The sequence below is a fragment of the Salminus brasiliensis genome, chromosome 14 (assembly GCF_030463535.1).
Source record: "Salminus brasiliensis chromosome 14, fSalBra1.hap2, whole genome shotgun sequence".
NCBI lineage: Eukaryota > Metazoa > Chordata > Actinopteri > Characiformes > Bryconidae > Salminus > Salminus brasiliensis.
Window position 1 is genome coordinate 28,544,429 of NC_132891.1, and position 27,202 is coordinate 28,571,630.

The window sequence follows — 27,202 nt, forward strand, 5'->3', positions numbered from 1 at the left end:
AAGCAATCAGATTCAGATTAGGTCCATTTTCTACATATGCACTGAGGGTAAACCGAAATTCCAAATAGCTGACCGACTGAATGACATATACCTCTGAATACCGCTTTAGAGGAAGCAAATGTACCATGTTGAAAGCAAGTAAGCATTTTATTTGGAGAGTAATAGCAGCCATGTGGAAGTGTTAGTGTTGGCTAGAGAAAGCATGGTTTACAGTAGTATCAAAAAAAAAAAGACTGCCCACAAAGACTGCTAACACACTTTTGACATTTAACACAGCGGGCATGCAATAATGAGACATGCTTTTGAGACATGAGACAGGCAAAATTTGTGTTACCTAAAAAAAAAATGTCATGTCAATGCATGAAACTCTAGCTGTGGGCATCTTATGGTCAAACCCTGACAGTAATCCAATCAGAGGAAACAGAAACAGGTTTCATCCCCAAACGACATGAAAAAGCCCTTTAAGGTGGGGTTAACATTGACTTTAGGAACTCTGAATTTGATTGAATGGTGAAATAAGTGTGTGTTATTGGCAGATTGTTTTCACAGTCATAAGAATGTTTTTCAAAAATGTGCAAATATCAGATGTTCCAAAAATCATTAAGCTGGAAATATGGCACTAGTTTTGATGTGCCATGCACAGAATACCAAGCTTTTAAACAAAAGAGCGTATCAGTTCATTTTAGATAGGTGTAGTTAACAGACGTTACAACATAACATACAACAGACATTATAACAGAAACGGTGTGCCATCACATTGAATTTTAGTATTACTCAACATCTCTGTTTTTCATTTCTTCATCACACTTATTACAAAACCCTCCAAAAACTCACCTCAAGTCTCTGGACCCTCTTACAACTTTGCTAAGTTTCCTTCTTCCTTGCACAACATATAAAGAATCAACCATGTCTATGTGGCTTAAGTACTGAGATTAAGGCCCGGGTTTTAAGTTGGGAGTAGAAAGATTTGGATTTGACAATTATTCATGGCAATGGCCTTGTTTAATGATCCTTCAGTTTACTTTCAGTTTTCAGTTCATCTTGGAAGTGGAGGGTCAATTAGGAATGAACCCCGCCCCGGTCAGGACATTCAGATGCGTATACCTATGTACATGCGAAGGTTTCTTTTTTTTTTCTCTGTAGACGATGAAAAGTAGGGCTTTTACTTGGCCTTCTCAGGTGCCACAGCCTCCGTTTGCACTCCAGCGTCAGAGTGACGTTTCTGACTCTGAGAGACACATCAAAAGCAGATTCAACATTAGAGACAAAGGCAAACTTAGCTTTACAGTGACAGTTGTTGCTAAGGTTCATTATACTGCCTTAAGCATAACAGATCATAACCTGTTGGACAACTACATGCAGATGCTTCCCTGATGCATCTTCCTCAAATTTGCAGCCAGCGCTCTGAGTAATGATATGTATATCAAGTCAAGTCAAATTCTTTTGTCTAGCACTTTTTACAACTGTTGTTGTCACAAAGCAGCTTTACACATTTAGTAATTAGTAAATATTAGTAATATTGCCCTCTTAAAAATAAAAGGTGTTTCAAATGGCTCTTTAGGCAATGCCAAAAACTGTTGGTTCCATAAAGTGTGAGGCATCTTAAAATTGCTTCATTCTGCTCTCAAATTTGATAAGACATGGCAACTTTTCTCATTTTACTGCTCCAGAATAAGATTCCCAGTAACAAAAAAAAGGATGTCCTTTAAGGTCAACCCCCCCACACACATCCTTTCATGCCCCTTGACACCCTTCCCTACCCCCCTTCCTCTTCTTAAGGTGTATAGAATGTGCTCATGTATACTGCTGTGAACTGATAAATATTGGGTCCTTTATTGCTTTATCTCAAAGTATTGATTCATTCATTTTATTGGACCTCTAAAAGGCTATTCACACTCACACATCTCTATTACAAACATGGTATTTGAACCAAAATGATTCCTAAATGTGACATCATGGGTGCTCCACATAGATCTTAGGCAGAAGTCACCATGTTCAGCTGTTTTAGGAAATACAAACAACACTGTTTTCAGACTGACTAAGTGAGATCTGATATCCGAAGATCTATTAAAATCTTTTAACTTGTTTCGGGGGTTTTGGGGAGGAATTCTTCTTTAAAAGAATTCTTAACTGCCAAACACCTGAGCTGAATTTGCAGTTAAGACCATGTTGAAACAGCTGGGGAGTGAGAGTTGCACATCTATTTTTGCCAAATGAGGTCACCTAGTGGTCAGAATAGACCACTGGTAGAAACACGTTACTCGCTGCAGACATTACATCTAGGACAAAACCACAAGTGAATCATAGTGCAAAAGGGGGTTTTTATACACATTCTTGTAAAAGGCATCAGAAACTTTTTGTACCGAGATTTATGTCATATTAGCAGAGCTAGAAATGAGAGTGCCAAACGCATATAAGGCCATATTGTTAGACCAGTGCAGACGGCAGTGCAGACAACACTAACCAGTGATTTCTTTAAAAGTTGAGTTTACTCTAAAAAGGATTTAGTCTAAAGTTTTAAAATGATTTAGTCTAAAAACTGTTAAGTTTTCAATAAAATATTATTTCAATTTTAAGAAGTTGAGAAATATTTGCCAGATATTAGATAGGATTTGTTATCTGAAAAGACGTTTCAGTAAAATATATATAACATATATATATATATGATAGATATATAGATTATATATGTGCACTGTTATCATCTACAGTATATTTATCACTATAATGTTTATTTCTTGTGCCTCAATTGGTTCAACAAAGTTGCTGAGATAATATAATACAATACATTTAAATAATAACAATAAAAAATATGTTATTTCATATAATAATATTTTATATATATATATATATATATATATATATATAATTCTGCTGATGTAAATATGTGTATTGACTGAATATATATTTGAACCATCATTCATTCAATCAATTTGTTGTATTTTCGCTGATGCTGACTCTGAGTTTCAACATGCTCAAAATTATAGGGCGACCACGTTGGCTGCTTTAAAAAAATCAGTAAGACTGCTTTACTGTACACATACTGCAATCTAACAGTGAAGTCATGCAGGAGAATAGACAAGAGGATGATTACACCTCTGTGCCTGACGTACTTTTGACAGCCCCACTAATGTTATCTAATGCTAAACACTTGGTTTTGTGGAGTTCATTTCATCAATTTACCAGATTTTTGAAGAACAGCTGGATGGAGTTCCTCTTCTCTAGCTTGCGGGGGATACTGGGCGAAGGGTTATCTGCACTGCCCACCGACTTGTTGTCCGGGGCGGCTGCAGCAGCAGCAGCAACGGCAGGCTTTGGCTCTTCTTTGGCCTTGGCGCTTGCAGTGGCCTCTGCAACTGTGGGGGTTGCTGCAGGGGCTTCTTTCTTGGGTTCTTTAGCCTTTAATCAAATCACATCAAGAGAATCAGCATGTTACACTTCCCAGGACCGCCTTGCTTCTTTTATCTGTACTGATTACAAAGAAAGAGGCAGACAAAAACAACTTCAAAAAGAGGACAAGAGATTAAAAGATGAATGTGATAAGAAAATTAGAGAAAGTAGAAAAAGTCATTACTTATGGTCCTATGTACTTATGGTCACTATTATGTGATTAAAAAGCATAGAAAATAGATTAACTGTAGTCCTGGTGAGTATAACAAAACTGGTAGCTACATATAGCAGCATGTGCCTGCCTTTAAAGGAACAATTTGGTAAAATATTTAAAATATATATATTATTTGCCCAAATTTCCCCTTAACCCAGATGTAGTCAATCAGCCAAGACATGTTTGGTGTCTGAAGTTTACTTTTTCAATTGTACACTACTGCTACGAGGCTAATATAGCTAACCAGTAAAAGCTATCCAGTTATACCCAATAATTTATATTCTGCAAACTGCATTCATTAATCTCAGAAATATATCAACTGTGTTGAATGACTACATAATCTCAAATAGACATCTTTGCACACATACCATTGCAGATACAGTAGCAACAGCAAACTTGAGGCCTGGATTTGGTCCATTGCTCCGCTCATTTTAACAGGATGTTATACAGTGTCAGAAACCACATAGGCAAGTATATTTGAGGACACTCAACACCTCAGTGTGGTTTGAGGCAAGTGAGATATAAGCATGCAGCACAAAGCAGGCCTCAGATTCTAGGATACAAGGCTCAGAAAAAGCCTATTATTGGCTTTATTTTTATTATTTTTGGCTATATTGGCCTCGTAGCTTCAGTGCAAAACTAAAGAGGCAAACTTTAGTCACTTTTTACTTAAGACCATGTGATACAATGACAAAAATAAAGTGACTAAACAAAGAAAACTATTCACATTTCTACATCTTAATTCACAGCAACTTTCTTTTAATTTAATATTTTTTTCTATATTTTAAATGATGCTGATTGATACTGAAATAAAATCGCATTTATTTTTAGGTTAATTTTCTATAATGAGACATTTTGGACTGATTTATTTAGTTTAGTAGAGACTTTTCTTAAAATGACACACATTTATAGTGTGTTTAATATCTAATCCAGACTCTCCTCCCTAACCAATCAGCTCCAATTTCCTTTAAAACACTGCAGTCTAATTACTTTGTGTGTGTGTAGTGGTACACACTCTGGACTGATATCTGTCGTTGTTTGTTGACTCCTGATGTAAAATAACTGGTTTATAGTGGATTAATGTGCTGATATTTTTATAGCATGCGTGTATTAGCATTAACATTAGCATCCACATTATCCTGAATGCCCTTTACAGTGCTGGTTTAAAAACAAAGAAAGTGTGCGGTTCTCCTGCTGGTAAAACAGAATGTTTCAGTGATAGTTTTATAAAGCTTCAGATATTATGGTCTGTTTTCATGTTCCACTGTAAAATAGTTCCACACTGCAGACTCTATTCTATTTACTTGCTAAGAACATCTGCACTGCTGCTGGCTGGGCAATAATGTCCAATAATGGCACCTTAGGGCCACGAGATAATGCTCTGAACACCATGGTTAAAACAAAAACTCTGGACTGGGACTGGGATTAAAATAGCTGATACTCAAGCTAATAAAATGTGCCTGAATCGACCCTGATCCCAATACATTGGATCGGATTCTCTCTAGTATGTGTGAATAAGAAGAAGCAGGATTTAGGGAAAACCTAGACAGGTGGCAATCCTACACATGTCTTGACAGGTCACCTACATGGGAGTAAAGGGGAAATGATGTAAATTTCATATTAAGCATTTGAGAACGATCACACAAAACAGTAAAACATGAGACAAGTTATCTGACCACAGTATAAGTAGGTCAGTCATAGTACGTCACAACACACAGCCTTGAACTGCCTTAGTTCAGTCAGTCTGGTTAATTCCAAGATGGCTATCACTAATTAGTCACATATCACTAATTACCGCTCCTCCAGTGCCAAGGGAGACGCTGGCGGCAGCACTTGATGCAGCTGCCTGGATCTTAGAGGTCACTTGGCCTAGCAGTACCTCAAATTCACACAAGCCTGGTTATTCATGTGTTCACTCAAAACACCCACAGAACTGCTTGACAAACGCCACACAGTGGCAGCCTTGAGCTCTGCGCTCCAAGTCTGTTTACCTTTGGTTTGAGCAAGTTGGCAAAGGGCGAGTGCTTCTTCTCTGACTTCTTTTCTTCTGGCTTGGGGGCCGGAGGCGGTTCTGGTTTGGCGGCTGCCTCAAGGGTGCTAGTCTTGGATGCATCTACCTTAAAGTGGGGACCAGGAGAAAGTATAAGCAGGACTAAAAAGGAGAGAGTGAAGTAGGAAATACATTAAGGAAGCAACAGTATGGGAAATAGATTTAAAGGAACAAGGACAGCTTTTGTGAGCAGAATCGCAAGAGGAATTTGAAGCATCTAAATCATGCCTTAAGTACAAGGGGGAAATGAACTGCAACGTGCAATTCATACACATGGAACAGTATAATAGTTTTAATGGCTAAGTGTTACAAAAAGGTAACTGTCTATGAACTGTGACCTGAAGGAAAAAAGAGACAGGCCTGGTTCTGCATGCAGCCCAAAAGGTGATTTTAAAAAAAGGTCAGATTAAAACAGTGCTGAACTTATTTACCTGTACCACAACTGGCTGTGCTTCTTCCTTCACCACAGACTGTTGGTAAGCAGATATTTGCGTTAACTAGGCAAGAAACTACAATTCCCATGAACCTTTGCAAAATCCCAATAACTCAGCTACTTGTGGTACAATGCCTGTAAGGAGCCTGAATAAATTTGACATCAGTTATTAAGTGATGGAATGAAGTGGATGAGACCCAAAACTCATGGCTTAGTTGGCCGACAGTTGTCATATGAGGTAATGGCTGGTGTCAGCATGATGTAACTGTAGTGGAAGTTCAGTTGTTTGTTCATTATGTTAAGTGGAATTTTTGCTTCTGCAGATTCTATCAACAGCTTGGGCAATTTCACTAAAATGCATATGATAATGAGGCATGAAATAATGAACCTGACACAAATGATTGTAATTGTCATTGTAAAGAAAACAACCACTTACAAATGATCTTAATAATATGACACATTTAACAGAATCAGTCACTGAACACTGAATGATCAAAGGATGCAATTAACGTAATGGCATCAGTGATGAAACACTTCAAATGTGTAAGTCTTGTTAATTTAAAAATGGCTATTCTCTGTAGTTGCTGTTGTTTACCGCTGTTGATGTCTTGGCAGGGGCGCTGGCTCCGCTCGCTGTAACCGCCTGAACTTTTGACACCACCTTGCCTAGCAATGCCTCAAATTAACATCACTCTGTTATGGTGTGTCACGACTTAGTCTCTGTCAAACTGATAGAATCACCTGACAAAATGCTGCCATGCAGGATAGTTATTCAAAGAGGTATTGCTAAATTATTTTGCATTTTCACATGTTGCTAGCTGTTATCCCTAATACATATGACATATATTGCAATTAAAGATGGCATGATACCACGTGTCATACTATTTGTATTTTTTGTTTATAAAATCTTGTCAAATCGATACACGCAAAGTCAGCCACCACCTCTTTTCGAACTGTCACTGATGCAGCAGCCAACACACTCTGAGGGTAGTGCCGGGTTCCCAGCTCCACCACACCAGCCAACAGACGCCTGAGCCAGGCAAAATCGCCTAAGAGTCGTGAGGGCCCATCCAATGAGATCACAGGCAACTGTGCCCTTTTAGACGCTGGCCATTGATGGCAAAGCACCATGGCTCGGGATTCAGACTCGCAACCCCAGGTAGCGCATTAGACCGCTGAGCCACTCAGAGACCCATGCCAATTGTTCTTTTCCGAAATGCTACCAATCCAGACACCTATTAGTTCAACTATTGTATTTCTTTTATTCTGATTGCATTAACAAACCACTCGAATACTATCCTACAGCAAGAACTCCATATCTAACAATATGACTTACATGTCTATAAATATTTGGACATGAATGAATTTATAGTTATTTAATTATTAATATTTAATCATTTGAATGCACTTACATCTTAAAAGAAATTGCCAAATTACAACCATTTTCATGCATAGCCCTCACATTTCTCGGAGGCTCTCTTGGACAAACTAAGATAATGATAAATTAAATAGTATTTTTTAATGCTAGGTTGCAAATCTTTTGCAATCAATGACTACCAGAAATCTGAACCCAACCTACAGGCATTACCAGACACTGTGTAATGCTCTGCCAGGCCTTTACTTTATCTTTCTGCAGTTCTACTTGTTCCTGTGCATTTTACCTTCAGTAGGTGAAATGTATGCTTGAGAGGATTGTGATCAGGCGTCTTCTGGGCCTTTAAGTGTTTCTGAGTTTACCTTCAGTATTTTCTTTTTAAGGATGTAGTAAATGTAAATACCACACATCAACCCTAGACCTTCTATCTACTTACTTGTAGGTGATATAAGGAGGAAAAATAATAGTTTGAACTTAATTAGAGTATTACTGATATTGAATATTGGTATTTTTACTTTTAATTATTTTTACAAACCAGTTGAGTTACTGCACATTTTAATTAAAATGTTTGATTTGGACATTCAACCAAACCTTATATTAGTGTAAACTGCCCTTCAATATGTGATGTTATATTTCACTGAGTAATATGTTTTGCTCTATACTTGGAGCAAAATGTTGATATACAGAGTCAAATTGTTTTTGTTTTTTTTAGTAATATTCTTTGAATGGAATATATTATTATATATTTTGCAGTATATTGGATTTCATACACAGGTATCACAAGCGTGCCTACCTTTGGACGGAAGAGCTTGCCAAATGGACTGTCTTTAGCTTTAGCCTTGCTGGGGGTCTCTTTGGCAGCTGCTGCTGCTGCTGCTTCTGCTGGAGGGGCCTCCTCTTTTTTTATGGCTGGTTCTGCTTTACTCTCCATCTTTGGAGGAGCTGGCGGCGGAGGCGGGGGCACCTTCAATGCTTCCTGTACCTTATAACAGCAGACAATTAAACAATTGGAATGGAATTTCAGATTTTAGACATTGCTAAAATTGTACCACTGGAGGAGCTTCTTACATTTGCTGTTGGGGGCGACGGGATCTCCTTCTGTGACTGTGCATTGAAAAAGAGGTCAGAAAAATTTTTTTCAAACATTTGCAGATGCACACAGGCTGAAGCAAAGAATTCCATGCTTTAATGAAAGTCTTTCTGTGGAGGCCTTTGGTGCTGACTGCATGCTGGGATGGAATGTGGAAGCATCTTCTGCAGCTTTTGAGCAAGCTGCTGGTGTGGAAAGCCCCTGAAGCAGGGGTCACAGTAGCTTTAGCACAGTGCTCTGGCTTTGTTCCATATACCTGGTCATTGAAGGCTTCTGTTGACTAATGAATGTCTGATGTAATTTTGTATGATGGGCTAAGAGTACAGTGTAAAAGATCTTATTGGTTTAACAGTTGACCTGTGTCTAATCCCAGATGTGTTGTGAAGATGGTTTACAAATTGGACCTAAAGGAATCTTACAGTAAACTAGTGATGTCTAACACTTAAGTGGCTCTAATGATCTTTTTCCAGTTGGGTCTCAGTGAATTTCTTGCAAAAATACATATGTTTGCAGTCAACTAGGTTGATTATGAATGGCCATGAAAACACAAAGGGTCTTCATTGAATTGTAGTCTTTCATGATGCATTAACCTGAAGTAAACCGCAGCAAAAAGCAAGATCTAACAAAGCAACTGAAGAAAATGAATAGACCCCAAGTTGGCACTGAGAGAATAAATCGTAAAGCCTCATTAGCCCAACAATGCACAAATGAGAATCTGATACACAATCACAGGAACTATCGGAACATGACTATGGCTTAATCATTCTTTTGGAAAAGTCAGTCAGCTGAAAATACATTTGCATTAAACCACAAACAGCGGAAAAAACACAATTGCAAAGGGTCCACAGCCTCTCATCAATACTGCAGTAGAGTTATTTACCTGGTCTTTGGAGGCATCGGAAGCAGCTGCTGCTTCTTTTGTCGCTTTGGTCGGACCCACCTTCTTTTGCAAAAAAGAGAACGGAGACATGGAAATATTCGAGTGACTGTGGAAAACCATTATGGTTGCATGCTTTATCATATATCTCTCCTTCAGGTATTCCATCTACGAAGCCTATTCCGTCCCCAGCTGGTGCCTGAGACTGGATGGTAGTAGGGGCTTGGTAATAAAGATATGTATTTAACAAAAGACAGAGAGGGAAAAAGACTATAATGGCTTGCTGTGAAGACGCAGTTCAGACTGGCTAGCGTTTGCCACAAGCCCACAAAGAGCTCCATGGCTGGACTCACAGTGAACATGTTCCCTTATTGAGTTGCCCATTGTCCTCTGGAGATGGCGTAGGCCTTCCCATGCTTTATCAAGGCCCATCACAATTTCCAAACGCACAGGCCTCCCCTTGTGAGCACACATTATGCAGCAAAACAAAAGGCTGCCACATTCTGACATGTTCAAAGGCTTGATTTAGCACAGCGCCAGGGAATAGCTGAACTCTCAGAAGAGATCAACTCTGGCGTTGTTAGGAATTTTGAAAATCTTGTGTAAAGTATACTGATAGTTATCATTTACAATTATACAATGTCAGGACAGTCATTTTAATGAGGCTTGACATACTGTTAATCTAATGCTATTTGTTTCTATGTATTTTGTAGTAATCACTGTATTTCAATAAATCACTTTCCATCCATTTACCATACTTAGAAGTTTATCTTGTATATATTATATTAATATTGTATATATTACTTTATAAGAAGCAGTTTCTCATAAAAAAGCACATTCCATTTTCAACCAAAATAATACTGTATTAATCATCAATTGTCCATTAATAATAATTATTATCAATTGGTAACCACCATGCTTTGCCATCAGTATCAAATTAATACAAAGTAGCAGGATTGAAAAACAATATAAATGTGCTTACGAGGGTTTTGAAAAAGTTCATAACTGGATTTTCCTCTGGGTCAGTCTCCTCTGGTTGAGCGCTGTCTTCTGCAACCTCAGCGACGCTGGGACTGAGCGATTCGCCCTGTGGCTCTTTCTCAGCCTGTGTACTTCCCTTTATGTCAGGAGGCTCCTATAGATGAACCCAGAGAATTAGCCCTTGGAGAAACGTGTTACAGTCCTACAGCTGATGTGCGGTAGTTGTTAATCGCTGCATTGACGTGCTGCACAATTCCAGCCATGCCTCTGCCTACTCAGAGCTCCAGTAACAATCACCCTTTCATTAATGCCTGTTTTTTCCCCCTCACTCATTGATATTCAGCTATGTTCTGGACTTAAAGCCTGTGTGTCTCATGCTTAGAATTAGATTAGCTACTGTATAGCATTTCTGTTATTGTTGTAAAATTACATTGCAGAATACCTAACCTATGCGCCTTGTGCCCTTTTCACTGGTTCAGTCAAAATGGATGCTGCCAGAACGTTCTAGCAATTGACTTTGTGCTGTCGATTAGCTGGTAACAGTATATTGTTAGTGCAGTGGAAAACATTGATCTTCTGAGAATGGAGACAAAACAGCTGTCTCTGCAGACAAAACAAAATTACAGTGTTCAGTGCACACCCTGATTATAGCTGTTACAGTGACAATCACTTGAGCGTTCAATAAATCACAGAGGAAACTTGGATTTAAACTCAGATGTTAACTTTCATACAGCTGTGTTTAATATAGGGCAGCCAAAATTGTGCTACAATTTGATCAATTTGATTCTGGAAAGTGGTGGATTCAGTGCTTTCAGGCCTTCCTTGACAAAGGGCAAAAAGTTGTTTCAATCTACTACAAGTAAGATACTACCACAAATCAGAAGAAACCTATATATCATTAATACCACCAAGACCACCATTGTACCATTATACTTACCATTATCCAGTTCTATCCTAGTCATGGTGTCACCTTAACCCTAGTGTTGTCTTAATCCCTTAAAGCAGCAATGCTTATTACACACTAAGGCGTATTATTCAGTAACTACAGGGACAAGTACAAACTGGTGGGGCTATTCTTTGGTAGAATGGTAAGACTACACAAGGGCAAAATAATGAGATCAACAAGACACATTTTGAGTCTGAAGTTTGACACTTATGTTTTCCTCTGGAGCTATAAGTTTAATGTAGGTAATGTAGGTTAATGGAAGCAATTGTTACTGATTAAACTGCATGCCTAAATCATTCTGTATTTGGAGACTGTTCAGGACAGCCACTGTTACTATTACAGTTTCTAGCTATGTACAATTTTGATAATGTATATATGCGCAGCTTAGTTACAGTAAATCTACACCATGCTAATAAACTAATGGTGGCAATCTCACATGGCTGTTGGCAACAGGGATCCTTAAAATGTCTGAATGAGCTCATATACATATATCACATTAAAATGACCCATTGTTTTTTAACATATAGATTATGAGGTGTATCAACACCAAGGTTTACACTAACTTTCAACTGACAATTAATGCTGAATTCCTTCATGCAGTGAGTTCTTTCATGCTGGATGATCTATAGTCCATCCAACAAAATCCATACTTGCATTCAGTTGGTCAGACTTACGCTACTCTGAAAGTTGTGATGTCCCTCTTGTTCCTCAGCTGTTGATTCACCCACAACGCCAGTGACACTACTGGCCTTTTTCCCACACTTTGACTCATTGCCCAAGCTCGAGCAAACATCGACAGTGATGTGAATGGCTCTTTATTTAGCATGGACAATCGCGCTGACCACATTAAATGAAAAGTCTTCTACAGTGTTAATGCAAGTAGACTTCAGCTGACGAAGCAAATGTGTGACTTCTGTAGAATCGTCTGCAGAAACAGGCTCATCAATGATCATCCAGCTTTTTTCCCAATGGGACTGTAGTGCAATGGCTCCTCACAAAGTGGTGCTTCTCTAGTAGCAAGAATACCAGGAGTTCCTCAGGTTTGTTAACTGATTTCTCAATCATTTCTTCTTCCATTGCTTCTAAAGCTGGCTGAGTGACTGAAACATTTTCCCTTGCAACTGGTAACTTGTCTGAGGCATCAGACTAAACAGACATGTTTTGTCTCCAACTGTTGTTTCCTCCGCAATTGCTGCCCCAGTGTTCACCTCAACAACAGGTGTTGTCTCTGCTACACTGAGCATTTGAAGGGCCTCAGAATGGGCCCCAGGTTCAGCTGATCCAGCTTTAATTATTTCAGAATCATCGTCAGCGGCAGTTGCTCCAAGTATGATGTTCTGCACGAATGGATCTGAATCAGTAATATCTTTGGACGTGGGCACTTTCTGAACAGAGGCAATCAAATGTAATGACAGCCTCTCTGCAGCGTGCATAATTTCAGAGTCAAGGCCTACGGACAATGGCAAATAGAGTATGCCGGCAGCCTCAATGTTTTCTTCATGTGCTGTGCAAATGAAGCATTTCTCTTTTTGTGAGGGGTCAATAAACAGAATAATCAAAACACCCTACTTCTCAACATGATACATGACTACTATAGCACATGAATGAAATCTGGGGTCACAATTAAAATTTTGCTAAGGTTATTCTGCAGAATGTCCTAAATGTGGTCACTAAACTAGCATTTTACTATTTGAGATATATCAGAGCATGGATGAGAACCCACACCCGGCATTAGTAACCTGTATCTTTGAGGACAGAGAAAATGTCTTTTACTTGTTTTTAAAGCTTAAATGGTCAAGCATTCTGCCAATCCACCAAATAAAATTCAGGAAACGTGGAGAGGTCTTGTCCTGTTAAATGCAAAAGTCCACCTTTTTCATTTTACCCAGTTTTAGATAGCCAAGCCTTCTCCAATACATGCACAACCAGCCACCACCTCTTTTTCGAACTGACATCGATGCAACATCACCAGGCAACCAGTGCACTCAGAGGAAAGCTCTGATGCATGGTCTAGCAGATGCATGTGCCATGTGCATGTGCATCACACTGGCAGGCAGAATGACAGGGATTCAAACCAGCCTCAGTCTGCTGGACCACTCGGAGCCCCAATTCCAACTTTTATTAACCAGGCTTGATACTCACCTTCAAACAATTAAACACATCTGTTGAATTTAGTTGTATTTTTAGTCAATGAAACAAATGGACCGCTGGCAGAAGAGGAGTGAATTAATAGTGTTAGTCATGAGGTGCAGTACTTACAGACTTCTGGCCATCTGTCTGCACTTCTGGAATGATCTGTCCTTCAGCTGAAGCATTACCTTCTGATTCAGAAACCACTGGTTCATTCTTCTTCTTGAACATCTTGAAGAAGCTGGCTGTCTGAGCTGGCTTTGGTGCCTCTTCATTGGCTGGCACATTTGCTTGCTCAGGTAATACTTCCAGAGATACGACTGCAGCACTGGGTTCCTTGGCGTTAACTTGTACTGATTCTGTTGCTGGATTTGCATTACGTGTTTGAGTCATGACAGGTGGTTCACTGTTTTGCTGCAGTGATACCTCAAAGGTTACTAGAGATGAAGGAAATAAAATGAATAAAACCACAAAAAAATTGAATAATCGATGTTGTATTTCAAGCCATGGGTATTTAATACTATAGCCTTACAGTAGGAAGAACTAACACTAATAACTAATTGGAAATTCTAGGCTAACATGGCTAACAAATACTGGATTTGGACTGTCACCATCTCTCATAAATACATGCCCAAATCTTAGTTTAATTTGTTTCAGTAAAAAGTTAATGTTATTTTAGTATAACAACATGGACAGACCTTATTTAAACAAAAAATGGAACAGATTTTTCAATAAACTATACCTCTAAAGCATTTCATGATTCTAAAAAGTTGACTTAAATTTTTAGGCCCAAGTAGTATTCCTTTGGTAGCTGAACAAAAATATTTTTTTAACACAATCTGTTTAATTAAGCTTAGTTTTAGGTTTGTTGTGGCTAAACTAAACTAATGTGTCACATAGTAAGTTACAATATACTTCAATTAACATATTATCCAATGTTCACTGAAATAAAAATTCTAATCATTCTTACTTTTTTTTTTTTTTTTTACAATATATAAAACAGCTCGACTTAAATGTTGTGAAATTTAAGTAAAGTTAGAGCTTCCTAATGGAGAAATCTAAGCATTCACAATAATTTGATAAAAAGTGAATCCTGTATTTAAGTGAATAAATCTGACTTGACTTGAATATTGTTTACATAAATTGGGTTCAATATAAGGGCAGGAAAGTTCAAACTTTTGACAAATCTAAAAAGATGGCTTTGAGGAAACTCTAGTATTCATATGGTTGTTAACTCTAAAAATACCTCTCTAAATTACTTTCATCAGGTTATAACATTATTTTCTGATAGTTTTGAGTTAATCATTTGGCTTATAACATTTTTATCCATTCACAGTAGAGAATACATGTAGGGTGTAAACCATTACCTGCTGATTCAGGAGCCACTGGTTCATTCTTCTTCTTGAACATCTTGAAGAAGTTGGTTGTCTGAGCTGGCTTTGGTGCATCTTCATTGGTTGAGATGTTGATGTCTGCTGGGATTGCTTGTTCAGGTGATACTTCCACAGACATGACTTCAACACTGGCTTGTACTGATTCTGGTGCTGGGTTTGCGCTATTTGCTTGAGTAACGGCAGGTGATTCACTGTTTTGCTGCACTGATACTTCAACGGATACTAGAGATGAAAAAAAAGACTACTTTTTCATCATGGCTGTATCAAATATAAAATCTTTCAAAATATAACTGTACAAGTGAAGGAAAGCTTATAAGAGGAGTTCTATATATTTTTTTCAAAATATCTGCATAATTCAGTCACTGAGATTCTTTAAACTTAAAATGACTGCCTTTGTGAAATGTGCAATTTCAAAGACTTGTTCATAATGGTTATAGGAACCAAACTTTAAAATGCCTCTAAAAGTTACCTCACAGAAAGTTAATGTGTGAAGTAATTGTGAATATGATGCCCGGTGCCTGAAACATGTTTATGATTTATCATTTTTGAGATGTAAGCATTTTTTTTATCCGTACCACCACTGTACTCACTGAAATCTGAATCTGTCAGTTCAAAACCATTTGTGTTCTTACCCTCTGGTTCAGGAACCACTGGTTCATTCTTCTTCTTGAACATCTTGAAGAAGCTGGCTGTCTGAGCTGGCTTTGGGGCCTCTTCATTGGTTGAGATGTTGATTTCTGTTGGGATTGCTTGCTCAGGTGATACTTCCACAGATAAGACTTTAGAACTGGCTTCCTTGGCATTAGCTTGTACTGATTCTGGTGCTGGGTTTGCATTATTTGCTTGAGTCACAGCATGTGTTTCACTGTTTTGCTGCAGTGATACTTCAATGGACACTAGGTGAGAAAATGACAAATGCAGTGTCCATGCAAATACATACAATCACTTAAAATATAACCATCACTGTTGTTCTAAAACCACATATCTTTGAAAAGCACAAGAAAAAAATATGATCAGCTTTAAAGGAGAACTCAATTATGATTTCAAATTGTTAATAAATGTGCTGATAAAAACATTCAAATGCCTCTAAAAGTTGTTACAGAAAGTTACTGTGTGATTGTGAATGGTTATAAATGCATTGCCTGATGCATGAAATATTGTTTTAGGATTGTTTTGAGATACACTTTACCTGAGGTACACTTGTAGTCTGAAGTTTACATACACTCATCATAGACATGAATGTCATGGCAATATTGGGTTTTTTAGTGATGTCTTTGAATGTGTGTACAACATATAATAAAAGTGGGTTTTTCTGAAACCAAAACATGGTCACAATTAGGGATGTAATGGTATACAAAATTCCCGGTTCGGTTTGTATCGCAGTTTGGACCTCACAGTTCGGTACAAGTTCGGTACAACAGGAAAAAGAAAGCAAACCTTCAATTTATTTTGAACAGACAGTGCAAGTTGAAGTTGCTCCATCTAGCATAGCATGTAGTTTATTAAACAGTAAAGTGAAACCACAATTTCACGAGTTTGAATAAGTAAGCGCTAATGGAAACGTTTAAAGAGCAAAATGTCTTTAATATACTTGTTTATTTTCAGTTGCTTCACTTCACAACAGACCAATGGGAATAAAGAGAGAGAGAAAAAAGGGAAAAAGAAAGTAAATACTGCCCGTGTGAGTATATCCCCTATACACAACCACAGTGAGAGGGAGAGAGAGGACGAGGGAGTGGAGCCAGAATGTAGGAGGTGGCAAGCAAGACTACAGTTATTATAGCAATACTTCTAAAACACTACAGTTCCCACAATACCATGCAAATCCAATGGCATACAGCTGTTTTTTTTTTTTTTTTGTGGCATGTGTGCTTGTAAAATTTCCATATGTATGGTACATATGGACACGGTTCATTATGTGCAATTTCACAAAGAATACATGGTGCACGCTATGTGCACCATGTATTCTTTGTGAAATTGCACATAATGAACCGTTACCCCCGTACTGTAAAGATTCTGTACGAATACATGTACCGTTACACCTCTGGTCACAATTATACATACAGTCAAAAGTATCCATACATCCATTAAGGTAATAAACTTAGTGGTGTTGAGAGTTCCAAAATGTCTTTTAACTTGCCATGGCCATGGTTTTCGTAACTTACTTTTTAATAGTCATGACTGATTACAGCTGGTACCTTCTCTGTGCTCCAATAAAAAGGGGTTGTATGACAGCACTCATTGGATTTACCAATATACTGTACAAAGGCGTAAGTCCAAGAAGCTCAGTGCAGATCTAAGAAGGATGATTGTAGATTTACACAAGTCAGGAATGTCTCTTCAAGCCAGTGCTAAACAACAGCATATCCTAAGATCATCAGTTCAATCTACTATGCATAAGTACAGGTTATCAGAATGTGTACCCACTGTGTCAAAGCTTGAGAGAAAAAGAACACAAACTGTCACTCTCAGCTGAGAGGAATCTAATTCAGATGTTCAGGAAAAACTCCAGAACCACCAAGGCACAGGCCTGCCATGAACTGGAAACTGCTGGAATGCTTAAGGTGCAACTTGCTATAGACATTTTCACCATATTTTGGGTGTGCTGTATATATATATTATGGTATGTACAATTGTGAGACTGTGTGGATTTTTGAAAATCCCCCCAAAAGTTCAAACCTGTGCACACAGTTATTGGTTTTGTTTATTTATTACATATGAATGTTGTACACTCATTGCCCCAGAAAAACAAATAGTTCAGAAAACCCAATAAAGCCATGACATTAATATATATGATGAGTATATGTAAACTTCCGACCACAGCCGTGCATGCTTTAATCTCAGAAGATGTGTTTAGGTGTACTGGTGGTTTGGGGTAGTATATAAAATGGGCACATTCCTGTAAGTTTTACTGTAATTAATCTTTTCACACCAAACCACTCTAAAGGACTTTGATCTGTCCTTCAGCTGAAGCTTTACCCTCTGGTTCAGGAGCCACTGGTTCATTCTTCTTCTTGAGCTTCTTGAAGAAGCTGGCTTTCAGAGCTGGCTTTGTTGCCTTTTTGTTGGCTGCTGTGTTGATCTCTGCTGGGATAGCCTGCTCAGGTGAAACCTCCACAGATACGACTGCAAGACCGGCTTGTACTGATTCTGGTGCTGGGTCTCCATTACTTGCTTGAGTTACTTGCACAGCAGGTGATTCACTGTTTTGCTGCACTGAAGCTTCAAAGGATTCTAGAAATGAAGGAATTTGGATTTCTGTCAACCTTTTGAAACTCCTACATAATTCAGTGATTGAGATTTTTCTTACCAATATATGAACAAATCATTCAGAGTGATTTAATGTGAACTGTGCAATTCCAAAGACATGTGCTGATTCAGATTTTTTGTTTAAAAAAAAAAGTTACTGTGAAAAGTTACTGTGGTTTATGATTTTTTTGTGAAAAACTTTATCTTACTTTTTTTAAAGCTTTATCCATTCATGGTGTAGAGATACTTGCAGTACAAAGGCAGTTTTATTTTTAAACGAATCACCATTTTATCAGTCATAAATAGTAAATAAAATAGCTATATTTATACTGTTGACTTTATGACCCCTTTTCCCCATAACTATTACTGTAAAGATATCTGAGTCAGTACGTTTCTCTACAATAATCCATTTCACACCAAACCACTCTGAAGGATTTTGATCTGTTCTTCAGCTGAAGTTTTACCCTCTGGTTCAGGAGCCACTGGTTCATTCTTCTTCTTGAACATCTTGAAGAAGCTGGCTGTCTGAGCTGGCTTTGGTGCATCTTCATTGGTTGAGATGTTGATGTCTGCTGGGATTGCTTGCTCAGGTGATACTTCCACAGACACAACATCAACACTGGCTTGTACCGATTCTGGTGCTGGGTCTGCATTACTTGCTTGAGTCATGGCAGGTGGTTGACTGTTTTGCTGCACTGATACTTCAATAGAAACTAGAAATGAAGACATTAAAAAAGATGAGCTCCCCATGACATTTATATATATATATATATATATATATATATATATATATATATATATATATATATATATATATATAAACAACAGCAATAAAGCCATGACATTAATACCTATGATAAGCATATCCTCACTTTCCAATGAAAAATGTGTATCTCCAAAATCATGACTTTATAGGATAAGGCAAAAATGTTCCTAACTTTAACGGAAGTTAAAGTAAAATAAGAGCTTATTCCTAGTAATTTATAGCATTTATGTTGCTCATCCTGAAGTATTTACACAGTGTACAGGGCAGCTATATTCTTCAAACGATGGAGAAAACAAAAATTGGACAAAAACAGAGAAATGCGGTTTTCATTGGACAGCAGCAATATGTGCATTTCCGACCACAGCCGTGCATGCTTTAATCTCAGAAGATTTGTTTAGGTTTACTGGTGGTTTGGGGTAGTATATAAAATGGGCACATTCCTGTAAGTTTTACTGTAATGCATCTTTTCACACCAAACCACTCTAAAGGACTTTGATCTGTCCTTCAGCTGAAGCTTTACCCTCTGGTTCAGGAGCCACTGGTTCATTCTTCTTCTTGAGCTTCTTGAAGAAGCTGGCTTTCAGAGCTGGCTTTGTTGCCTCTTTGTTGGCTGGTATGCTGATCTCTGCTGGAATTGCTTGCTCAGGTGACACCTCCACAGATACGACTGCAGCTGGGTCTGCATTACTTGCTTGAGTTACTTGCACAGCAGGTGATTCACTGTTTTGCTGCACTGAAGCTTCAAAGGATACTAGAAATGAAGGAATAAAAAAGGAAATTCTGTCAACTGGTGGATGCAGAACAAAGGTATTATTCATTTTGACTTTTATATGTTGTGGTTTGGGATAGTAAATAAAATGGCTAGATGTATTCTGTTGACATTAAGACGCCTTGTTCCTATAACCACTACTATAAAGAAATCTTTCCATTTCACACCAAACCCATCTGAAGGACTTTGACCTGTTTTTACCCTCTGGTTCAGGAGCCACTGGTTCATTCTTCTTCTTGAACATCTTGAAGAAGCTGGCTGTCTGAGCTGGCTTTGGTGCATCTTCATTGGTGGAGATGTTGATGTCTGCTGGGATTGCTTGCTCAGGTGATACTTCCACAGCTACGACTGCAACACTGGCCTGTACTGATTCTGGTGCTGGGTCTGCAGTACTTGCTTGAGTCTCGGCAGGTGGTTCACTGTTTTGCTGCACTGATACTTCAACGGATACTAGAGATGAAGAATTTTTAAAAATATTTTAAACGCAATGTCCATGCAAATATATACAGTACCAGTCAAAAGCTTGGACATACCTGGTTGAATGTGTGCTGAACATTACCTAAAAAAAACATTTGTTCAAAATGGTTGTGTGACCATATTTTGGTTTTTAAAAAGAGGACACTGGGGAAACACAGGTATCCGCCTTAGTTAGAATGTCATGGCTGGGAGGGGTTTCATGTTGGCCTAAGTTGTATGTTGAGCTGAAGAGGTCACAAAGGCTATTAAGGCTGTTTATTGGTCTTGCCATATAACTAAATGTTATGTAATAATGTACATTAACATACTGTAGTTGCATGGCTTGCATGGTCATATATACACATTGTCATTCAGCGGAAGTTTTACCCTCTGGTTCAGGAGCCACTGGTTCATTCTTCTTCTTGAACATCTTGAAGAAGCTGGATGTCTGAGCTGGTCTTGGTGCCTCTTCATTGGGTAGTGTTTTGGTCTCTGCTGGGACTGCTTGCTCAGGTGATACCTCCACAGATACGACTGCAGCACTGGCTTCCTTGGCATTGACCGGTACTGATTCTGGTGCTGGGTTTGCGCTATTTGCTTGAGTCTCGGCAGGTGGTTCACTGTTTTGCTGTACTGATACTTCAATGGATACTGGAGATGAGGGAATTAAAAAGATTACAAAAGGGGTGCTCATGCAAATACATACACTCATTTAAAATATGATCACCACTGTTGCTAAACCTTGTATCATTGAACAGCACCTACTGTATAAATGAGAAGGAAATACATTATCAATTTTAAAGGGGAATACTATATATTTCTCAAAACATCTGCATAATACATATAAATACATTCATTTTGAGTGATTTGATGTGAAATGCACCATTCCAATGTCCCATGCAGATTTAGAATTGTTCATAACAATGGTGATTGGGTCCAAAAGTCCAATTGCCTCTAAAATTACATCACAGAAAGTCACTGCGTGAAATGATTTTTTATTCATTTATTGTACAGAGGTACATGAAAGATGAAAGATGTTTTATATTTGGATTTTTGGCACCATTTTAATCTCAGAGGACACATGTATGTTGTGGTTTTGGATATTAAAATATCTATATTTATGTTGTTCACATTTACGACTCCTTGTTTCTATCACCACTACTGTAAAAAAAATCTGTGTCTATGACCCAGTTTACACCTGGTTACTTCATGTGACTAGTATCTGGAATGTGTCCTAATAAGATTTTATTCACATTTATGTACACTTGTTAGTCTCCGGCTAATCAGACTGAAATCTGATTGCTGTGTGGGACAGAACATGCAGATTTGCTTGTTGCGATGCAATCATTACTGGTTTTTCAGTTGTACTGGGAGGGGTTTTGATTGTGGAATGTGTCTTGGGGAGACAGATGTGTTTACACTGCTGTGTTTAACATGAGCTTAAATGTGTCTCAAACCACCTCCTGAAGTGGTTTGACTGATTAGATTTGTATCTGGTTTAAGTGCATCTTCAGTGTGTTTACACTTGCATTTTTATGTGAACTAGCCTAATTCACAAATTACCCTGTTACTCAAGGCGCATGTGACCAGAGGTAAACCGCTTCACACCAAACCACTCAAAGGACTTTGATCTGTCCTTCAGCTGCGGCATTACCTTCTGGTTCAGGAGCCACTGGTTCATACTTCTTCTTGAACATCTTGAAGAAGTTGGCTGTCTGAGCTGGCTTTGGTGCATCTTCATTGGTGGAGATGTTGATGTCTGCTGGGATTGCTTGCTCAGGTGATACTTCCACAGCTACGACTTCAACACTGGCTTGTACTGGTTCTGGTGCTGGGTTTGTGCTATTTGCTTGAGTCACGGCGGGTGGTTCACTGTTTTGCTGTACTGATACTTCAACGGATACTGGAGATGAGGAAATTAAAAAGATTACAAATGAGCTGCCCATAAAAATATATGCATTCGTTTTAAATATGATCATCACTGTTGCACTGTGTAAAATAGTGGTAAACACACCGCTGACCCCTGAAACATTGTTTTATTATCATTTTTAAAGATTGTTTTTAGACAAGATAACCATAATTACCATTTGTGTTGGACACAGATGGAGTTTGGAAACACACACATACACATTAGTGACAGTGGGCACACGCCATTGCTGCAGCGCCCAGGGAGAAGGGAGGGTGAAGGGCCAAGGTACTGAATCCACAACCCTGTCATCAATAGCTTGGTACTCTGTGTCCATTCTTGGTGAATATGCAGGGTGTAAGGCACTGTTTGTATTTACCACTCTTTTACCATTAGTAACACTGCATTTCAATTCACAAGATGTCTAGGTTTACTATTGCTTTTGGATAGCAAATAATATGCATATACTTGTGCTGTAGACATCACAACCTCTGGTTCCTATTACAACCACTGTAAAGAAATCAGAATCAGTAAGTTTTTCTACAATAAATAATCAATAGCCCGGAGCTCTAACCGCTGAGCCACCAATGTATACTCTTTCAAGCTTTTCTGGACCCTTTCTGAGTTCACAGTGTTTTTAAATGCTGTATAAAAAATATAAGGTTTTGATTTCATTGTGACAATAGCATGTAAATCAAATATAAACAGTAACATTATATGATTCTATAATTCACTCGACTATCCTTCAGGAATTTTGGATTCTTTGCTGAAACTACAGAAAAAAATGTAAGGTCCATTTCTCTATACACACAACCACACAGTCACTGGACATTTCCAGAAAAGCTATTGTAGACTGTACCAGCATCAGTCAGCATGTTATAGGATGTCATGGATGCCAAATAATCCCTTCTTATTAATGCAACCATGTCAGTGGACTTGTGAAAGGATTTGAAACATGGGCCTGCTTGGCCACTCCCTTGTGAAAGCTTTGTCCAAGGAGTTACCAGTAGCCACAAATGGCACATCCAACACTACCAAGTGTACACAAAGCTTACTGGCTGAAATCCACAAGCTAACTAAAAATGCATGAGTCATCAATAATGATCTGTGAAAGCTGACTGAATCAGAACTCCCCAGTCTGTCTCATCATTCAAATATCAATATTTTCCCAAGGCATCCTCCTCTGTGCAGCTTGCTTATTCTATTATATGACTACCAGTTCAGCCAGATGCTGTATGCATAAGAGAAAATCAAACAGCACTTTGTCACTGCTGTTGTCACCAGTCTACGCCCAAAGTTTATATAGCAACAACATTACTTTAAAATTCATAATGCAGTCTGAAACATGGGTGGATGTGGGTTGATTCTGTTGATCATAAAGCCTTTTTATAAAAATCTTGATACAAGTGTAAATCTGCCCAAATAACATTACTATACATAGCAGTTAAGATTACAGTCAGTCTTACAACCCATTAATATTCCTACCAGCATCAGGCAAATCCGAACCAGATATAGCATGTCCATTTGGTGCACCATTTTGAACATTTTTTCCACCATGTTCTGTCTGGAAAGAAACAAATGAAATAGAATGCAATACAATACTATAAATCAATGTATTGCTTCTGTTTGATTGACAGTTCTCACATATAGAGTGTAATTAGTCAAAAAACAGGCAAAAAACATGAGTATATGCTCCAATGTCAAGGAAACATATACTTTTTGTGCAGTTAAACTAGAACTTAGAATCTCTGCCTTGCTGACTGTAAAGTAGCATCATTTTGAAGCATGTAAACTACTCACCGTGAGAGCTAACCCAGCTAAAGTACAGCCTCCACACAGTGGGGTTAGTTTTAACACAATGTTACAACTAAGCCTCTAAGAAGCTCACTTTGACAAGTCTGTGCTCACTATATGAATATTCATAAATAATAAATAAATAATTAAATAAATTCCGAACAGTTCATTGTTCTGTGCATAGATGAATGAAAATTACATAGTTTGTAAATAAAAATCAAAATAATGTTGGAACTGTTGAATTGTGATATTATTTTGTGCTCTTCTCTCTGGCCAATAAAACAATGGCAGGCGAAGGTTTGTTAATTTCTGTTATTGAGAATAGCTAAATGAGCTATGACCTAAAGTTGAAAATGTACTACATAGGTAACGCCACCTTTAGCAAGCATATCTTGTGAAGGCTTTGTGTAGCCAGGTAAAGTTTTTTCATTCTTGCCTGGCTGAATTCCAACCATTCTTTTTTGTAAAAGGCTTGTAGAGATTCTTGGGCCATCTTACATGCACTGCTGTTTTCAGGTTATAGATGATGCTGAGGTCAGAAGGACCGTGTGGGCCGTGGCAAAACCTTTAGCCTGCACTTCTTCAGATAGTTCATTGTGGATTGTGAGGTGTGTTTAGGCTTATTATCCTCCTGTAGAAGTGTATGTTTGCTTCTAGAATTTCATCACTTAACAAGACTTCTTTTTAAAATGCATCAGGTTTCTTTAGATGCACTTTGAAAACTTCTAATGCTGAATTCTGTGGTGAGAGAAAGTTTTTTCTTTCTAATGTCTCTTCCATGAAGGTCGAAGTAGAACAGTGCACCACCACTCCAGCGTGTGCTAAATTGTCCTGAAGGTATATGCAGTAAAACAGAGGTTTTCTTCTTTCTTTTCTTCTTCTTGGTCTTCCAGACCTCAACATGACCTCCACTGTTCCGGCTACTTAAAATACTTTGCTTTATTCTTATAGTCTTCTCCTGCTTTGTGGGCATCAATTATTTTAATTCTCAGTGTTTGACCACTGCTTACAGGAGTCAATGGTTGCTGATTGCTGGTACAAGCTTTTAGAAGTCAGAGTATGTTTAAAACTTATCTGAGAGCTTAATTCACTTTGGGTGCCCAAATGTTTGCATGGTGCTCCTTCACTTTTGTTTACACTAAAATTGTACAGAACAAATGTAATATTCTTGCTTAAAATGCTTAAAATGTTGAAAATAATAAAAATCTTTAACTTCAAGCTTTTTGGAAAGGTCATCTTCTATTCACTTCACTATGCACAGTAACAAAGCATTTGACTAGGGCTATGCAAACTATAATAAACATCAGATTTTGCAGTGCAGGTTGTAGCATTCTAGGGCGAGCTTAGGTTAAAAGTTTCTTGCTCAAACAGACAGAAAGTTCCACAGTGTGCTCAGGTCAACGTTTTTTTTTTTTTTTTTTGTCAAACAACCCAAATGTAAGCAACACTACCTGTGGTATTGTTATGTCAACGGATTGCCTATTTCCCATCTTGATCACAAAAGCTGAAGACCTGCATTGAGAACATGTCATGAGAAAGAACATCCAGTACTACATTCTTTTAGGCAGTGCAAGTCAAGTCTGTACAATACAAACTGTAATAGAATTAATGATTAAACTTCCTTAGTTTCATTTTTTTTAACTTCTTACTTTTCGTGACTTATTTGATTGCAATTTACATACGTAAACTCTAAAAAGGTCAATCTGTATAACAGGTTTGATTATTATGTTATCCTAAGCAGCACAATGACCAATTTGCATTTAATAACATCTTTGTTGTTTAAAAACATGCAGACGTTCTTACCTTGCTAATGTCCTGCAGCCTTTTTTGCCTAATTAGGCAGTCAGGGGTCCTGAATATTTGTGCAGTATTCCACGCTTCAATAGCATTAACGTCAGCAATGAGCTGCAAAATACATTTGTCTGCACACATATACCTAAGCTAAAAATGGGCAGGGCTCGAAAGTCTGCAGTGATATCAGAGCCTAGCTGCTCGTGGCTCGGCCCACATGTGCCTTTATCAATTCTGGAGTTCAGTTCTGATTACCCCTTGTCAACATCCATTGTTTTCGACTGATGAGGGGCTAGCCCTACAAGCTGCAGACCACAGGTGTGTGTCCATTGTTCAGAAGAAATGGTCACTTGGGGCTACAAAGCTCTGGCATGACCCCTCTGCAAAGAGCCGATCTGGGATCAGCCTGCGTTCTAATGATTACTGCTGTTGACTAATGAAGAGAAAGGCCGGGCGGCTCCTGAAGGAGACTTTCTGACTTAGGTGTGGTCGCCCTCAAACAGGATGTGTGTGAAGGATATTCATGTGCTGGGTGAGCCATCGAAAACACAGCTTATTTGTTTAGTGCAGCTCGTGGCCCAGAGCTTGAGCATGCGCTTCTAAAAGTTGGGACTCTGCCTCAGCCTTTGTTTAATCAATGATGGCACTAACCATCTAAAAGCAAATGGAGACAACCTTCTAGTGGAGATTAAGAGTTAGAATGAATAGAATGTATCACATTAGCGTTCAGCTGCATTTAATAGACATGCAGTAGAATGCTAGTTCTCCCAAAATAATCCGAAATACACAGTAAATTATCTAAAAATACAAAATCTTAAAAAGGAATATTTCTTTAGTAAAAGCAATTCTCCTGTAGAACCATGCCACCTTAAAGAACCATTTAAATAATGGTCCATTGGTTGGTTAAATGGTTTATCATTATCAAGGAAAAGCTCTTGTAGCAACAAAAAGATTTCCACTATTGTTAAGTCAAAGAAACCTTTAGTACTATACAAAACATGTAGTAGTAAATGCCATTTACTGTTCATTATCTGATCACAGGATGTATTTTTTTTTTTCACTTTTATTTATCACACTCAGGACTTAAAACAAGGTCAAAGTCATGCTACTAAGATCAAATTGATACAAACATGTACACTGATTCCAGTTATTTTTTAAGCTTTTGGCTAATTAAAATATTAATTAATATGAATGTAATTAAAATGAATAAAATGTTTCTATGTATATATGGCAACCTCATTGCAACCCCTGGGTCCTTTCACCACCATGATAAACAATAAGCCTGTACGTATTTCTACAACACACCATTTTACATCAAGACAATTGGAATGCCTTTGTTTGCAGATCAATGACTACATAATGCACACAGTTTGGAAAAATCTGTGGAATTCCCCATTTAAGAAGAATCTATGCTGCAGAGTTAAAGTTTTGATGGCTGACACTGACTTAATATCAGCAGTCCATTTATGATTTAGGATCTGGGCCCAGTATCTTGGTGTTAAGATCATCTTAACTAGTAGAGAAAGTTTTCAGTGTGATGTGACCCGGGCCAGACTGGTTTAATATATATATACACACATACAGTGCAGTGGTG

The 27,202-nt window shown here is 38.1% G+C and overlaps 1 protein-coding gene across 7 annotated transcripts; it reads right to left on the reverse strand.

Moving 5' to 3' along the window:
• Window positions 1–128: 128 nt before the first annotated feature.
• On the reverse strand, window positions 129–25,734 carry bcas1 (brain enriched myelin associated protein 1). 7 transcript variants are annotated; one of them, XM_072696633.1, is made up of 22 exons: window positions 25,621–25,734; window positions 25,269–25,329; window positions 23,509–23,587; window positions 21,772–22,020; window positions 20,505–20,768; window positions 19,863–20,111; window positions 19,413–19,643; window positions 18,591–18,839; window positions 17,857–18,111; window positions 15,510–15,773; window positions 14,851–15,099; window positions 13,613–13,920; window positions 10,409–10,561; window positions 9,430–9,489; window positions 8,528–8,563; window positions 8,253–8,441; window positions 6,680–6,760; window positions 6,083–6,121; window positions 5,593–5,718; window positions 5,397–5,480; window positions 3,181–3,396; window positions 129–1,228 (listed from the first exon to the last, which is right to left on the reverse strand). In XM_072696633.1, exons 2-22 carry the CDS (start codon window positions 25,305–25,307, stop codon window positions 1,163–1,165), a joined length of 3,486 nt encoding a protein of 1,161 aa, XP_072552734.1. In that variant the 5' UTR covers window positions 25,308–25,329; window positions 25,621–25,734; the 3' UTR covers window positions 129–1,162. The 7 variants fall into 7 exon arrangements, 6 of the variants coding, with proteins under 6 accessions (XP_072552734.1, XP_072552733.1, XP_072552736.1 ...); XM_072696632.1 differs by having other exon boundaries at window positions 9,430–9,492; XM_072696635.1 differs by lacking the exon at window positions 6,680–6,760 and having other exon boundaries at window positions 9,430–9,492.
• Window positions 25,735–27,202: the final 1,468 nt, after the last annotated feature.

Excerpts from the sequence above, each read along its gene's own strand:
- bcas1 (XM_072696632.1), bottom strand. The coding sequence starts at position 25,307 with ATGGGAAATAGGCAATCCGTTGACATAACAATACCACAG. Across the intron at positions 18,112-18,590 it reads AGTGGCTCCTGAACCAGAGG|AATCCTTTGAAGCTTCAGTG; the intron begins GTAAAACTTCAG and ends CTTCATTTCTAG. Across the intron at positions 10,562-13,612 it reads AGACAGATGGCCAGAAGTCT|GAGCCTCCTGACATAAAGGG; the intron begins GTAAGTACTGCA and ends GTTCATCTATAG.